Source organism: Macrobrachium nipponense, chromosome 20, assembly GCF_015104395.2.
Source record: "Macrobrachium nipponense isolate FS-2020 chromosome 20, ASM1510439v2, whole genome shotgun sequence".
Taxonomy (NCBI): domain Eukaryota; kingdom Metazoa; phylum Arthropoda; class Malacostraca; order Decapoda; family Palaemonidae; genus Macrobrachium; species Macrobrachium nipponense.
Window position 1 is genome coordinate 38533833 of NC_061089.1, and position 17261 is coordinate 38551093.

The 17261-nt window shown below is 37.5% G+C and overlaps 2 protein-coding genes across 2 annotated transcripts in view; one reads left to right on the forward strand and one right to left on the reverse strand.

Annotated features, from left to right (window-relative positions):
- LOC135225003 (programmed cell death protein 2-like) overlaps window positions 1-17261 on the reverse strand; it is a 160530-nt gene that overhangs the window by 20110 nt on the left and 123159 nt on the right. The gene's annotated exons all lie outside the window — the stretch shown is intronic.
- LOC135195472 (uncharacterized) overlaps window positions 1-17261 on the forward strand; it is a 61242-nt gene that overhangs the window by 61 nt on the left and 43920 nt on the right. The window contains exons 1-3 of the mRNA XM_064221696.1: window positions 1-2; window positions 11489-11539; window positions 11668-11738. The exon at window positions 1-2 is cut by the window's left edge and continues 61 nt beyond it. Coding sequence (XP_064077766.1) covers window positions 1-2; window positions 11489-11539; window positions 11668-11738 — 124 coding nt within the window. The remainder of the gene's footprint in view (window positions 3-11488; window positions 11540-11667; window positions 11739-17261) is intronic.

Sequence of the window (17261 nt, forward strand, 5' to 3'; positions counted from 1 at the left end):
AAGTATGAAGGGTTAAGCCATCGACAAAGAATCTTCAGCAACGTCAGGCATGAAACGGTGAAATAAAGAACTGAATACAGATTTACGGCGAGAAGGAACCTGAATGAAGCAGACTGCTAGGCCTGCAAAAGCCAATTCAGGTAATAACAAGGCGTGATCCTACCTCCAGCTTACTCAAGACGCTTGCAAGATTTTCGCCTCATGCATACTTATAAACATTCAAACGTGCTAAAATCTACAATCAAATAGGTCCTTGTTTCACCAACTAAAATTAAGATAAATATATATTTTATTAGAAATCATTTGTCTATAATGTTTAATGTGAACATTATCTATTTTTTACATTTTCATTCTAATAAACAAATCATAGATATACTATCCTAAAATTCCTATATCTTTAACTCCACGCGAAATACCTTTTTCTGACCTTTTGAGGCTTTCCTATTCCTACCCCTCCAACAACAACAAAGTAGTTTGTAGTCACTCCCCGAGTAAGCGACGATAAATTGTCTTGAGTATCTATCGTACACATCCATGGTGGACAATCGTCATTAACATTAAAGTTTTTGTGTTGCCTTGGAAGTTGAGTTGGTCGAGAGGAGAAAACAACTGCCTGAAACAGCCCAGTTTCTGTTCGCCTTTATGGAAATAAATTTAAAGTGTTCTGTTCATGAACTCAATGCTTGATAACAAACCTCTTGAATAAACTGGCAATATTGAAATATTATATACATATTTAATTTATTATTATATATAAACAGTTGAATTTTGAAAAAGCTTGAACTTTTAAAGAAGGAAAAGACAAAGAAATCAGACTGGAAGGGTTGTACTTCAAGCTCTTAGTCTTCATTTAGTATACCATATAGAAATCAGTATTAAACACGATACTTAAAGGCTGAAAATAAGGATAATAGAAACAATAGTCTGACACACAAAAAGGTAAAAAACTAAAAACTGGATAAATTATATATATACTATATATATATATATATATTATATAATATATATATATGTATGTATGTAGTGTATATATATATATATATATATATATATATATATACAGAAATTTATTATATATATATATATATACATATATATATATTAATATATATAATATATATATATATATATATATATATATATATATTATACGTATACATTTTTAATGCACGTATACATACTCGAGAGTACATACAAAACTGTATACACGTATTGGCATTTTACATATAAGGATGATTGATCACTATATTAGGTAGCAAAGATAAGTGTGGTTGATGACATGCTAGCTGAGACCCTCGTAGAGAGCTCAGATTGACAGCGTCCATAAGCCTGGGGAATTAGAGGATTAAAGAACTGAGTTATGTGACAGAGAAGGAAAGATCGTTAAGCAGAGAGAGAGAGAGAGAGAGTGTCTAGCCATAAATTAAACAGAGCTTTTTGCACAGGCAAAAAATCAGAAACTATTTTTGAATGCAGGAGGACAAGAATAAAGGCTCAATTTATGATACACCGATTCACGCCAAGTGCACCTGCTATTTTCCTCTCGATCTGGCTATTTTCACCCACACTCGCTTCCTCGACGTCCCCCGGTTGGCCGGTGCCCGTAAATTGTGACAAGAGGACGAATAATCAAACGCGACGTTGCGCGCTGTTCTCGCTGGATTATCGCCAGCCGAGGCTCCTATTCCTGTCTTCGTCTTACTACACCTTCAACTGTTACTACTTCTTTCACTCGCATCACTCATTCAGCTCAGTTCAAGAAGTCCGGCCTGTTTGCGGCGTCTTTTCGTGAAAACCCACAAGTTATTTTGTAATCGGTTGCGCTTGAGAACTCTTGGTGCTGTCTAAGCTCAGCCCTTGTGTGGAGACGAAGGATTTGGAGCGACATTATGCAGCCGAAATAAAAAATTATTTGTTATTTCATAATTATATATTCTAAGTTATCTGACACCAGAACACTCATGAATTACTAGTAATTTATCATTTTTCTTTTTGTAAGTAGAAGTTCTTGAAGTTTCTTGTATAACTTCCAGCCTTGTGGCTAGTGACTTACGGCTTAGCTTAAGAGTATCATGAAATTAGAATATTTTATTATAATCTGAACAACAAAAAATAAAACAAAGAAAGAACTTTAAACTGGCCCCCTTACACCCACTATCTTACCACACTCGAGGGCCGCCCAAAGGCAGGGACCCGAGCCAGTATAAAGCTGGCTTCAGCTAAAACCAGCCAGTGCATTCGCTTGATACAGGGTCAAGGAAACCAGACGAAATGCTATGTATGAAACTGAAGTTCTCTCTTTTCGTGATTTTTTTTTTTTTTTTTTTTTTTTTTTTTTTTTTTTTTTTTTTTTTTTTTTTTTTTTTTTTTTTTTTTTTTTTTTTTTTTTTTTTTTTACAAATTTTCGTTTGTTAGGAAAAAAGGGACTTGAAGTCGATTATAACTCAAGAGACGTTGCCCCCAAGAAAAAAATGACTGAAACAGATAGTTAACGTTGGTTTGTATCTACCGATTATAAGAAATAAAGTAAAAGAGAGAACATTGCCAGAGGTATCTGGCTTGGCATACATTTTGGTAGCCTCGATGTATACTACACCTGGCTCTACGCCCATGGCCTTGCTCTACGCTTACGATTTGTTGACAAATCTGTTGATTCTTTTTCCTCACAGACGCGAAAGAAAAATCCCGTGAAAAAAAAAGGATATGGGAAAGAGAGTGGTAAAGTACTCGAAGAAAGTGAGATTCCCTTCTTGGAAACGGAATGCTCACTCCATATGCATCTGGGAAAACCAAAGCAAGATACGAATTCCAAAGTCCGGAGATTGAGGTTAGGAAACACTTGCTGGAGGTAGTGATTCAGTGAGTGTAAGGCTGGTATCCTGGCAGGTGTTACAAGAGGAGGAAATACTCTCCCTCTCAATGTTAGCCACGGGAGTCATTTTCACCTTTGAGTCTCGCAGCTTCCTGAAAGATTCTGCTCATTTACTTCTTTGGTTGGGATGGGAATTTATGTGTCGTCCGATGCCTCCAATGACTTTTGATAAACCTGAAAACTATCAGCTTTGAGAGATATCAATATTTCGAAATTTCAACCCACGTTTCATGAAAAACATTGTCATGTTTATTGTTGGAAATATAACATTTTTGGCCCGTTTTTTTTTATTAGAAGCCTTGAGTATCTTCATAAAATGAATCATTATCACAAGTTAGTGCCGTAGGTATTAAAACCTCTAGTTTCACAATTTTGACATTTTTTGGGTCTTCCACCTCTACTTCGTGACATTGGGAACTTTCATCCTACAGTATCTTGCGACTTTTTGAGGACATTTGATGGCATGACTGTTGATCAAGTCATCTTTTACACCCTATCTTACTTTATTGATCAGCTGATCTCGGACAATGCATCCGTTTCGTGATGTGCATTGGAATTCATACTTGACATTCATAAACTACTGAGATGAGGTAAATGGCGCGTGCTTCAAATCTTTCGTTACCATTGTCCGAATATTATTTCCCTGTTTGGTTATCAGCAGCATCCAAGGAGTTCCGTCTTTTAGATCACTGTTAGAGGATGTTCTTGCCGCTCCTTCATACACATTTTCAACAGGAAGCTTCTAACACTCTCCTCAGTGTAGGCGGATCTTTCGTTGGTGCATTCTATTTATTTTAGAAATTATGAGTATCCTTCCTTTGTCGATGTCGCCGTCCAGTAACAGGGTCTCTAGTTCTCTTCAATGCTGCTAAATGAATAATAAATGCTCCGTTGTTTCAAGAGGCTATTTTCCTATATCTTATTCTATATCACTGGGTATTACTTTTAGCTTATTTCTTTTTTATTGATTTTATCTGCAGTTCATTTTGATAATATTTTTTAAAAATTCCATTCTTTGAAAACTTGACCATCTAGCTGGTTCTATAAGAGTGTGGGCGCATCAATCTCTCAATGGCATATTTTTTTCGTTCACGTAAATCAGTCTCTGTCATTCTAGGCAGTGGGATGTTTGACCTCTCCAAAGAGTCGGCCAACTATCTACTATTCATCTGCTGTTTAATCCATCCTTGTGTTGCTTTCAGGCTGCGAAATTACATTTGATTTCAAGATGAATAAATAGCTGCGTCACTCTCAGATTTTTTAAGAGGATCTTCCCACCATGTTGGATAGCCAGATAAACAAGGTTTCATTAACTGGTTATCACAGTAACCTGGTGTGACGTCAGCAACGGCCACATCGATGCCAAGGTCAATATGCTCACCGATACCTACACAATCAGAAACGCATAGTACAAGGCTAAATGACAGAAACGCTTCGAAAGTGGAGACTTGGCAAAGTACGAGACAGCAAGACAGTCTGTCCCAAGGACTGACAGGGAGGTAGAAAAAGTGAAACATTCGATGGAGGTCCATATTATGCGTGCGTCGTCAAAGCAAATGTCTGAACAGACAGGAGATATCACCCAACCCTTTTATTCCCAACGCTCCTCTGAAAGGTCACTTGATTAGGGTTGTCATAAGAGAGTGGTTCCTTTCTGGGGTGTCAGTTATGCAGAATCATAATTCCCATTTTGACGATAAAGGATAAAGGACACCATCTGAAAAATCCTCCATTTGTCCTTTGTTATGATGATAATTTCGATGTGTTTAGTATATTTGCTTGTGTTTATGGTAGTATCAAAATAATATATAACGAAAATAAGTAGTTATATTATCTATCGTTTCCATTTCAAAGGGCATTAGGTGAGGTCACCCAGCTTACTGTCTGTTGCCTCAACATCGGAAGTCAAAAGGAATGATGTGATAAGGCCTAGAGAGAGAGAGAGAGAGAGAGAGAGAGAGAGAGAGAGAGAGAGAGAGAGAGAGAGAGAGAGAGAGAGAGAATCTACGGGAATCTTATGGGCTGGCATCTATTATATCCTTTCCGTCGAATAATTTGAGAATAAAAGATGTAAAAACATCATTTAGTCTTTTTAATTGTAGACATGATAACCTCGGGTATTATCTATAACAGTAGAACTGTATCATTTGCACATTTTACATATTTTTCGTTCACGTTTGTTAATGAAATAGATGGTAATACATCGATAGTGCACGTGGTAGACGCCAGAACATTGCTTTGGATTCGGAGGTTCCACCCACCTTAAATTTCCAGTTTTCGATTTGCATTTTCAAGTTTTGCAAGCCAGGTAACTCATATAAACCATTTTAGTGCGTCACTAACACCATCTATCCATTTTAGGTTCTGGGTTGTGAGATGCACTTGGTCCAAGTGGCAATCATATTGCACATTAACCATTGTCTGTGAATTTTAGGGAGTCATTTATTGCAGTTTGCAATTATACTTCTATAGACTGACTTTTCTAAGGCTGATTTATGTTCTGGTAAAGTTAATATTTTTCGAGTCACATATTCGCACTTTTCTTAATAATCCAATAATCCAATAAAAAAAAAATCGTAAAGTTTTGCCAAACTGATTTGGGAGGTGAAGCAAATTGCCGCTAATACTATTGCCATGTCAATTTTAAATCCTAGAAAGTAGGAGGCATACCATCTCTTTTCAAAATGGCGAGCTTTTCACACTCTTCACACATTGTAACTCAACTACTCACTCTAACTGTGCTCAAATCTGTGGACAAAAGACATATAATCTGAATTAAACTTAAGGTTGTTGACGTTATTTTAGTCTTTTGACGGAAGATGTACCTACATGATTTTTCCATATGAGTATAATATACGATGTGAATGTATACGCAATAATAATATGAAAACATTAATGTTTCACATCTTTCGTTCATGCGCACTGAACGTCTTTCAAAATCGATATCAATAAGGCTGAAGTTTGCAGTTGTTTACCTTCTCGTAGCCAATCAGAACGCGCCTTATATCCTCTGTTTTAAGTTCCCATGCGGCGGAATTTATTGATGTATCGTCTGCATATGGAGAAAGCCGAAATTTACCAACAACAGTGAGTTCAGTCGAGAATGAATGGAAACTTCATGGTTCTGGTGCAGAGCTTCAAACCTTAAGGTAGCACTTTGCCTTTAGGCCTCGAGGAGGTTGGAGGAACACCATGGCCTCCAACCACAAATGGTCCTTTTGGGTTACCGTCGATGAACAAGTAACTTCACGACACCAGCAGGCGATCAAAAACTATCTGTCAGTACAATAGGGTAGGGGGGAACTCCAGTATAAGTAATAAGATCACCCAATTCAGTCATTGGGTCTGATACTAGGTACCTAGGTAGTAAATCCTCATTGGGCTTTTCTTTGTGAGAACATTTTCCGCAGTAACTGCTGAGGTCAGCATAAATTGTCACATCAGTAGTAGCTAGGTAGTAGACCTAGCTAGACACTAGGTAGTAACCCAAGCAGTCCTTTCCAAGCCTAGCTAGGTAACTAACATAGGGTGCAATAAGCTTTTCTTTGGCAGTAAAAAAAAAAAAAAAGGAAAAAGGCAAAAAGTAAAAAAGTTTGGGCTAATTAGGTAATGGGTTGCTAGTACTTACCATTTACCTAACACCAGATTTCACAGACTGGTGAAATACCTATGATTCTTATGAATACCTAGGTAGCTACTACCTACTACTACTACCTAGGCTAGTTGCTGTTAGCTACCTAGCTAGGTATATTTAGGTATATTAAAGTCAGAATGTTAAGTTTTTCTTAGTGATCCTGATTAGTAATTTTAGATGTACCTAGTACTACCTATTCGTTTTTTCCAGAAATACCTAAGTTTAAGTATACTATCACCCTAAAAATACAGTCTAACGACAAAAGAGCAACTGGTTTATTATTGATTGGAGAAAAATGAAGAATGTGAACAACAGGAATAGGCCTAAACGGCAACGTAACCTTCCTAACCTAACTCAGTGTGTTGCTGAGTCTGAACCAGACTCTTGTATGTCTGCTCCCTCCAACCATAACATGGCCCAGTTATTTTCAGACACAGGGCAGTGTAATTGAGTAAATAAGCATTTTGAATTAGAATATCGTAGAATCAAAGCAAAGACATGGTACCCAATATCAGAATCAGTTTAAAGACACCCAAATAAAACCATGTTTCAGTATTTAGAAATCTTGGTGTTGTTCAAAACTGCATAATTTGCTTTAGCTATGACAGTGAATTCTTTGTCTCTAAAGAATTAAGAATTTTTTTTTTTTTAACTGCACAACAGATCTGGACACAAACCTCTGGAAATATTATGCAGTAAGACCCACCACATATGCACATAGATGCTGTTAACACAAAAGAATGAACAGTATTAGCCTATTTAGTAATTGAAAATAAGTTACTTTAGAATACTTAATAGAGCACTGAACATATGAAGCTTTGCAGTGACCTCATGTGTTACACCAATTAGCGTGGATGGGAAGAACCATTGCTATACTTGAGAAAAGGAGTCATAATCATAATAATAAACAATTGAGGCTTTGCACTAAAGAAAAATGACAGTTCTAATAAAGAAATCATAGAATATATCAATTACATAAATAAAATGTCTCAAATTAGATATAAATGCTCATTAAATATTGTTTTAAAACTTGTGCATTTAAATAATAAAGGCAATACACCTTTGTCTCATCAAGAGCATGGAGTATAGACTATTTTTCCTAAATTGAGTATCTTGGCATTTTTATGTTTTTGGCTCTCATTATTGATGGAAATTTATTATGTTTATAGTTTCCTTACATAGCTGTAACAGTTATGGAGTACCAATGTGTGAAAAATAGATTTTTGGTTATGGAATCAGAAAAGCGAGTGAATAGCATTATCCTGTGAGGTTACGTTGGATAAAATATTTTATGCTGAATGCATGAGAGATCTAGTGAAAGGTTTTCATACTGGACCAGTATGTGTCATTAAAGAAATACTGTAAATAGTACTATTAAACTTATAGTCTAATGCAATACAAATGTGTAGAATAATTCTGATCGTTTTTTATATGATTGTAACTAATAACTAAAACTAAAGTTCCACGCTTGCCCCTCATCTGTAAGCCGTTCTTGGCATGCCTTCATTGTTGGAGTATAACAGCAGAAGATGAGGCTGTTCTCAGTATTCTGGATGACACATCTGTTGCTGCTTTACAGGAACACTTAGCCAAGGCTAAGGGGTCCCTGCTCTTGCTGCTGCCATTATCCGGCTAAGGAACTTGACTCGGTCAAGCCTCTTGTAGCAGACATCTTGCAGATGAGAGAACCCTTATTGTATTGAGTACAGGCTATACTCAAGTGGTGCCTCGGCCTGCCTTGTCTCTGTCTCTAGATTTAGCTGAGGAAGGTGACACCTGTGGACAGTAAGGTGAAAAAATCCAGGCATTTATATATCTTCATCCTTCTCTTCCTTCTTTGTTTGCCTCTTCATTGTCCCACAAGAAGAAGAGGAGGAGGTGTTCTTGGGAGCCCTCTCACAAGAAGCTCCACTAGTGAGCACCTTCCCTCTCTGAAGGTTTTTGACTGCATTCCATCACCTGTAGTTGGGAAATATGCTGTGGAAAGGGTTGACAGCAAGTTGTCCTAATGTGCTCTTGGCCTAGCGTCTCAAAGGGTTCATGTATGAGAAGTTACCACTGTATAATACAGTTGCGTATTATTGTTATCCGTGTGTATTTGTGTGATCATGTGGGTCATCAATGATTCCTGGTTCAGACCAACTGTTTCTCCAAGTAAGCACATCTACAATCATCATTGAAGTAAACTTTGTCCTCATTATGAAACTGTCATTTAAAGAACCAGTAGGCTCAACATCGTTGTACAACTGTAACCAATGAAGATGTGAAGATCACTCATTTGATATATATTTTACAAAAGCATGCGACGAGAGACAGCTCACTCAGTTTTAATAATTAACAAAAAGAACTTGTTCAGAAGATTGTAGGCCCTGGCTGTCTGTAACAGAAACAGAATTCAACCACTCCTTATGGCGAGTAGTAAAATTGCCGACAGATGCAAAAGGGTCATTTCTATTATTTTTTCCTATATATTTAGTTTTATGGTTATTAGAAGACACTCAAAATTAGTATCCTAGTTTTATGATTGAAAGAGTAGTAAGAGATGGAAGAGAACATTTAGATTGGAGTAACGATAGACAGTTGACTCTTAGAATATTTATGCCAGTGAGACAGATTAATCAGCAAAACACCATAAGATTTATAAAACTTGCTTTATTGAGTGCATTATATGTCTCTAGAGATAGAACTCATAATAAATCTATAAAAAAGAAGTACTACTAATCAGGACAGTATACACCATTGGTTTAAATAGGATTAGATGGAGAAAGGTTTATTGAGGCTAAATCTTTAAAATGCATATTTAGGAACACTTAATACCCAATACACAGTCAGACAAGGGGCTGACTGAATAGATTTGGAAATCAAGAAGATGTAAATTGAATATGAGTTTAGTGAAATATGCTATGCTGTACTGACATGAGTCATGGTATTGCTGTGTAACTACTGTATAAAAGTTTTAGCTGATTTGAGAATAAAGCTTTAGAAAGAGTAAGAAATGATATGATAAGGGAAATTAACAGAAGTTTCCATATGTAAACAAGCTAAAATGAGAAAGAAAGAAGGCTTAGACAGTCCTTACAACCCCTGGGATAACAGCACTGTGCCGAATAGCATTAGATGGGCTCCTGTGAGCACGAGAAGACCTGGACAGCCCAGAGCTACCTGAATGAGAAATTTGAGAAGGAATAATAACTGGGGTTGCCTAGACTATCTAGGCTACCTGAAGATCCTGACATGGCTTTGGCTAGCCTCTGAAAATTATACTAGCTTTATAAACTTTTTAGAATCTAGAGAAATAAGACTTATTCCTATTTTCTTATTACATATAGTAATTTATGTTGAATACAACATAAAATATGAGAAACAACTTCTTCACAGCAGCATAGCCTACCGACTCTATATTTTCTTGATCAAGTAGGTAACTATAATCAAATATAAGAAAATCAAAAGTATTGCATGTTTGTATAGATTAATGAGTACTTTGTATGTACCAGTGTAACAAGAAAATGACAAAAAAAAAAAAAAACAGATTATCAGGAATTTGAATAGTAGTGCTCATGTAAGTGTGATGCTACCACACATCACATATGGTATACTCTCTTGTTAGTTGTATTATCTGTTAATCCATTGACAGTACAATACGTACTTCCTCCATGTCTGATTGATTCTTCCCGTCTCATTGTTTGCTCATACTCTGCAAGTCTTGGAATTTCCAGCCTCTGATGTACCTTATCTTGCTGCAGCTTCCTCATCCAATCCAATGCTTTGATTTTTATTTTAACAGTGAATTTCAAACATGTAATCTCTACTGTATGCTTTATTCAACCTGTACCTAACCTTTCTTTTGGTTCCCTCTAAATTCCAGCCTCTCAATTCAGTAAATACCACATCACCAGAGTAACAGAGGTTGTATCTCCTCCAGGGACTGCTCCTGTAACAAAATCCTCCTTTATTTGTTCAATATTAGTTCTTATTTTGGAAGATGGACAATCGGAATCCCTTATTCCTTTGAAACTTTGCAATTCTGTGTAACTTTGACAAAAGCTAGATAGATTTTGACATATGAGGTATGGTCATAAAGTATCAGGATTGGTGCTCTAAAAAAGAAAACTTCGGCACACACCATTGTAGCATTCAATTTCCTTCAAAGCAGTATGTAGTCCTATTCAGAAACCAGACACTATCCAGCGCTGTTTCCATTAATGGAAGCATTTATGTCACTTGTTTTCTGGGATAATCAGCAGCTGCCTCGTCATATTCATTTGGACCTCCTCGAAGTCTTGGAATCTTCCCTGTAAATGGGATTTGATTTTTGGAAAGAGGAAACTTTCCAAGAATGAGATGTGGGGAATACAGTGGCTGTCAGACATGGGGGATGTTGTGCTTGGCCAAATTTTGCTCCACAAGTTGTGCAGAATAGGCAGGTGCGTTGACTTGGTGCAATTGCCACACACCAGATGCATGCAGTTCTGGCCTTTTCTGATGAATAGCATCCTGCAAATGCCACAACACATCACAGCAGTAATCCTTGTTTACTGCCTGACCAGGTGGAGCATTGTAGTCAAAGAAAACAGTTTGGTCAGACTCCCCACCCCCACACCCCCCCAATGGGTAAGTCTCCTATGTAAAGAATGAAGTTTTGTATTTGTGCAGGAACAAATAGCAAATTTTAAAGTATTATGTATTTTTCTTAACATAAAAAACCTGAAGTTCTTTATATTTATGGCCCATCTCAGCCACCCCTCATTCTGGTACCTGGGCCAAAAGGCAAAGTGGAGTGCAGACTGATGAATGGTCAGAACTTCCCCCCTACTGTCTTTAGTTAATGACCTTGTGTTCGCAAGCTAAATTCTATGTAAGGAACTTCAGGATTTAACTGGATCCAGCTAGGTGCTAGAAATTATCCAATTGTTAAGACCTCAGGTTTGTAGCTATGAAAAATACAAATTGTCTTAGAAAATGTGTCATTTTTTTGCTTTTAGATTTTTAATGGGAAAGAATATAAATTGTTTACTTGTGAAAAAATACTACAGGTAAGAATAACTTTAAATTCTCTGTATCTCTTATTTTAGGACTGGTGCGTGAGTGGCAGTGAAATTCCAATATGTAAGCGATGTGGTCGAAACAGTCATTAGTGGTCAGATTTATGCACCCTTAGAAGGTGGATTATATCACAGAACACTCCTATTTATTTGCATGTGTAACCCAAGAGTGCTGGAACCGTCCACATAGGTGAGTAATTTTAAGAAATATTGAAAAGTACATTTCATATGATTGTACTATGTACATATACACATATACGTACAATGGATCCCCCCGTATTCGTTGGGGATGCGAGTAGGTAAAATCCGCAAATACTTAAAACCCCTCTGGAAATGCTTAGAACTGCCTATTTTGATACTTCAAACACAAGAAAAACCCTCTTGCTTATACCTGAATATTTTAATAGTTTTATCACAAAAAAGTACATTGAGTCATGAAATTGATATGAAAATACAGTAATTAGTGAATATATTTCTCTGTGAAAAATACCACAAATAGGCAAATTTCTTGCAAATAAGTTAGATATAATCCACAGAGAAGCCCACGAATAACAGAGTGTGCGAATCTTGAGAATGTGGAAAATGGCGGTCAACTGTACTGTGATGGTTATCTGTATAGAGGGAACTCTCCTTTGCAATATGTTTATATATAATGGTTAAATTAGCAGTTTTAACATATGAAGGTGGAAAGTTTACCATTACCTCTTCCCTGTAATTTATAAAGTAATTCTTTAATTTTTCATCATTAGTCTTTGATTTATAGGATTGTTAGTAATTTTCCATATTTGCAGGCAATTAAATGCAGTACCAAACCCTGTTAAGTGACAACAGGCTCACTTAATATGATATAGCATGTTTGGAAATCTATCCTTTCCCAAAGATAGAGGTTCAGATACTTCAGAGTATAAGTTGAACCATTTCTCTTGCTGGAATTCAAAGGAAGGGCAAAGTCTGCCATAGACAAATATATCTGTACTAAAAATTTAATATGAATTACTAGTCAGAAATTGGACAGTGTACTTGAAGTTGTTACTTCAGAATAAATTGCAGAATAAATGGAACAATATTTGTGATACTAATGAATTACAATTCCAACAAAAACAAGCTGATGCTATAAATTTGTATGAGAATTGGACATAGTAAATGACATGTTTACTTAAAATTTGTTGTTCGCCATTAGTTTTATGCTTGATTGTAGCTAATGTAATTTACAAGTTATAGTTGAGCATATTTTTTAAAAATTTTGTTATAATTGTAAATATGTAGTATGGCTCATCATTTTCAGCTGTAATCAAAGTTTTTGAAAAGATTTTACTTCTTAAATAAAGTATAAATGTAGTTTCATGGTAGTCCTTTAAGAGTTTATTCATTTTATGGTTTGACTTTTTAGCAGACTATATTTTAAAATCATATCAATGTGATTTTGGAGATCTTCAAGAAATTACTATGGAGTCAGCATTCAACTTATAGAGTAAATAAAACTAGAACACTTATAGAAGTGTTATCCTAATGATTTAAATTACAGCACAGCAAATTGCTTTCATCAAGTTTTCCTTGAAATAACCTACTACTTGTTTACTAATGATTTTTACTTTAATTTATCATAATCTGTATAACTTTGTTGAAACAGTGAAGTATCCATCTTATTTCTAGTATTTATCAAACTGAAGAAGGTTCCAGTGTTTACTTTCCTTCAGCTATGTGAAATCTTAAATTTATTTTACTAACAATCCATGATTAATAGTTTCTTGAGCACTTCAGCTTTCTAACACACTTGATTAAATTCCTTATGGTACAAAGCATGTGGCATCTGGACCCTTTCATATGTCTGCCAAGTTATTAAAAGATAGAATCACCCAGTCTGTTCCCTTATTGCAAGATAACTATGGATTTTCTTTTGACCTCAGCCTTTCTGACAGTCTTTTTGGTGCTTTCACATTTATTGTCAGCTTGATTTACCTCAAACTGTTGTTTACACAGATAAAAGGACGTATTCATATAAGTGATATGGATTCATTTGGCATGGACATTTAAGTCCTCTATATGTAATTGATATCTGTTTCAAGAGTTAATTTTAAAATTCTGTTTGTTCTCAAATCCACCAAAGTTAGCTTAGGCATCCAGCATTGTAGTTAGCCTGCATCATATTATAGTGCATAATGAAGTTTTAATCAAGAAAATTTTGTTTCGGTTCATATAACAAAGTAGTACATTTGTAATAAACAAAAAACTTATATTTTTCCAGAGAAAAAGTGGCAGTGAAATGAATGAACTCCCCCCCCCCCCACCCCCCCCACCCCCCCCCCCCTGCCCAACCAGTCAGATCATATTGAAATTAACTTTAAACCAAGACTTAATTTCACAGTGCTGCCTTTGATTGTGCAGATAAGAAGACCCAAGGCAATGCCAATAATTTTTCATGCCTCAAAAAAAACAAAAAAAAACTGGTATCATGTTTTTACAAAACTCATGAATTTTCAGTAGAAAAAGTGGACATATATGTAACCTGAACTTTCTCACTGTCTGAACACTTTCAGACTTGACAGATATTAGTTGTACAAACAGCAGTACTAGCTAGTTCAAGTAGTAAGTAGAATAGTATTTAGGATGAATCTTACCTGTTGTTAAAAGATAGCTTATATCTCTGCGCAAATAGGCGAATCGGCATTCAAACAAAGAAGATGACTGAATGGCTGATCCAAATGAGTGTCGGGTACACCTGTTCCCCACCAAGTGTTTTGAATATTTTAGCTCTTGTCAGAATTCTTCTTGCTGCCATTATATATAGGTGCTCATTGGTGTTTCATGGTTTTGGCTGTTTGCTGCTTTCACATTACTGTACATTTATTTTTACTAGGGCACCATCCACTGGAATTAAGGCTTAGGACATCAGGTTCTGTAGGGATGATTACTTTATTAATGGGATACAGAGGCACACTGTGCCAGCTGCCCAGGTATAAAGTGTGATCTTGAGAGTAGATGTTGGAAATGTATGGATTTTTGAAGGACTTCATGCTTAAGTTCGTTAGTTGAATTGAGTTGAATATAGGATTAGGCCAAAGGTCCAAAGGCCAAGCACTGGGACTCATGAGGTCATTCAGTGCTGAAATGAAAATTGACTGTAAAAGGTTTGAAAGGTGTCACAGGAGGAAAACCTCGCAGTTGCACTATGAATCAAGTGTTAGTAGAGGGTGGAAAGTTTGATGAAGAAAGAGAATATGAAAAGTGGTACAATAAAAGGAACAAAAGTGGGTTGTAGCTAGGGGCAAAAGGGACGCTGCAAAGAACCTTAAATAATGCCTACAGTGCAATGCATAAGGTCCACTGATGGCACTAACCCGCTACAGGGTTAAGTTCGTTAGTATAGGAAGAGAAGGGAGGCAGGTCAGTCATCTGTAATTATCCTTTCTCATTGTTATGTTGAATTATTAAAGAAGTAGATTAAAACTTTTAACCCATCAGTAATTTTTTATCCTTTTCTTCCTTCAAGTTCTACTGCACACAGCACTGCCTGTTTTATGAGAGTTAACAGGCTTGGTTCATTGGATGTGTCCAGTAAAACATACAGATACAACTTACCTGTAGGCCCAATTAGTGCTTCATTTACAGTTGTTGACTTGTTTGCAACCTGTTTGTGATATGAATTCAATAAGTTGCTGGCATGTGTCTATGAAATGTTTTATTGTAGTGTAATTGTACCCTGAGATCAGATTAATGTTACTTTTTTTTTTTTTTTACAAAAGGCTTAGGAGTTTGAGTCACTCAAAGTCCATAAATGTGATTAGTTGTATATGAGTGAGGGTTAGGTATGAAAAGTAATTTTGTTCATGAAACTTACCTGACAGATATATATATAGCTGTATTCTCTGAAGTCCGACAGAATTTCAAAACTCCCGGCACACGCAGTGGGCGGCCAGGTGATTAGCACCCATTCCCGCCGCTGGGAGGCGGGTATCAGGAACCATTCCCATTTTCTATTCAGATTTTCTCTGTCGCCGGTGCTGTAAACAACTGTTTCCAGTACCTCCGCCTAGGATTTTGAAAACTTCTTATTTGCCTTGAGTATCCTGATTGACTTTTGGTTTTTTGACTGGATTGGTGGCTTGGCATACGTGATAGTGGTTTGATTTGGATTTTGGCTTTGACTTCTCTTTAATAAGATGTCTGGATCTAGTTCTACTAGTTTCAGGTGTGTGTGTGGAAGAATGTAAGGTGAGGCTACCGAAAGCTTCGGTAGACCCTCACTCAGTGTGCACGAAATGTCGAGGTCATGTTTGTTTGTTGAACGATAGATGCATCGAGTGTGAAGATTTGACCGATCTTGAGTGGAGGGCGTATGATTCTTATATACGAAAACTTGAGCGTGATAGAATCAGGAGGTCTTCCTCCAATAGTGCTTCAATTAATAGAAGTCAGGGTAATGATTTGTCTCCAGCGAACCCCCCTGTAGATTTTGTTGAACCTAACCCCGTAATATTGCCTTCGGGCAATCAGGAGGTGTCTACAAAAGGAAACGTACTCTCTACGATCATGGAGTCTATTCGTGCCCTGGAGTCAAAAGTGCTCGCGCTACAATCGGATGTGTTGAAGTGCAATGAAAGTGTTGGTGCATCTAGTGTTGTGGAGGGGGCGTCAGATCAGTCCCATAATGCCTCCAGGTCTAGACCTCTGTCTGACTCCCAGGACATAGGGAGTGGGCAAGTCGAAAGCCGAAGGAGGGTTACAGGAACTAAATACTGGTCTGATGTCCCTTTGGCAGAACCTGTGGACGCTTCCCAGGCTGCCAAGGATCGTGCGTATGCACGAATCCTTAGAGAATGTTTCTCCTCCTCCGAGGTGTCCTCCCCTCACCGGGGTTGGAGCACTCGGAGGGCCTCTCACGAGGAGAGCGGCAAGGGCGCAAGATGTCGCACAGGCGGCCGTCGTCCTTGTCGCCCTCTTAGTGGAGAGGGTTATAGAGAAGAGGACGCTTCATGTCCTCCCTCTCACCTACTTTTCAATCATCTCCTGAATATTTTGAAGCCTTCCCACCACAGAAGAGGACCAGAACTTCATCGGAGGAGGACGCTTTTGAGCGCTCAAGTCGCTCTAAATTTGTCCCTGAGATAAAGGAGAAGGCATCCCCTCGCCCGTCTTCCTCTCACAGGATTAGTCCTCCTCCTGATCAGTAATCTTCTCCGTCAAGGGAGATACTTATGAATATGCAAAAACAGTTGGCGTCCTACTTTGTAAAGAGAGAGGCAGAACCCTGTCGTCGGAGAAAGGATTGGTGGCTGCTTGTTAAAAGAACCAGGCAGTCCCCTGCTCCTTCTCCTCGTTCGTCGACCTCTTCGTCGCCTTCTAGATCCAGCCGACTCATTCGAGAACGCGCAAGCGTTCTTTTTGAGAGAGCGTCTAGGAGTATAAACGAACGTGACAAAGACGCAAGTTGTCGCACAGGCGGCCGTCGTCTTTGTCAGGAGGTCGTGAACGCCCAGAAGTCTCCGACTGACGATCATCGATCGAAGTTTGCCACTCGCGCACGTCAAGAACAGAGCGAGGCTCGCCAAGATCAAGACCCTCGTAAGGACGTCTCTGGATACGCACGACGTTCTATGCACGATAGACATCCTGTACATCTAGACGATCACCAGGAGGTTAATGAGGATAATGTTAAAGACGCTCGACGTCCTGCTTTTCGATACGTTAATCAGGACGCTTTTGAGGAAGCTTC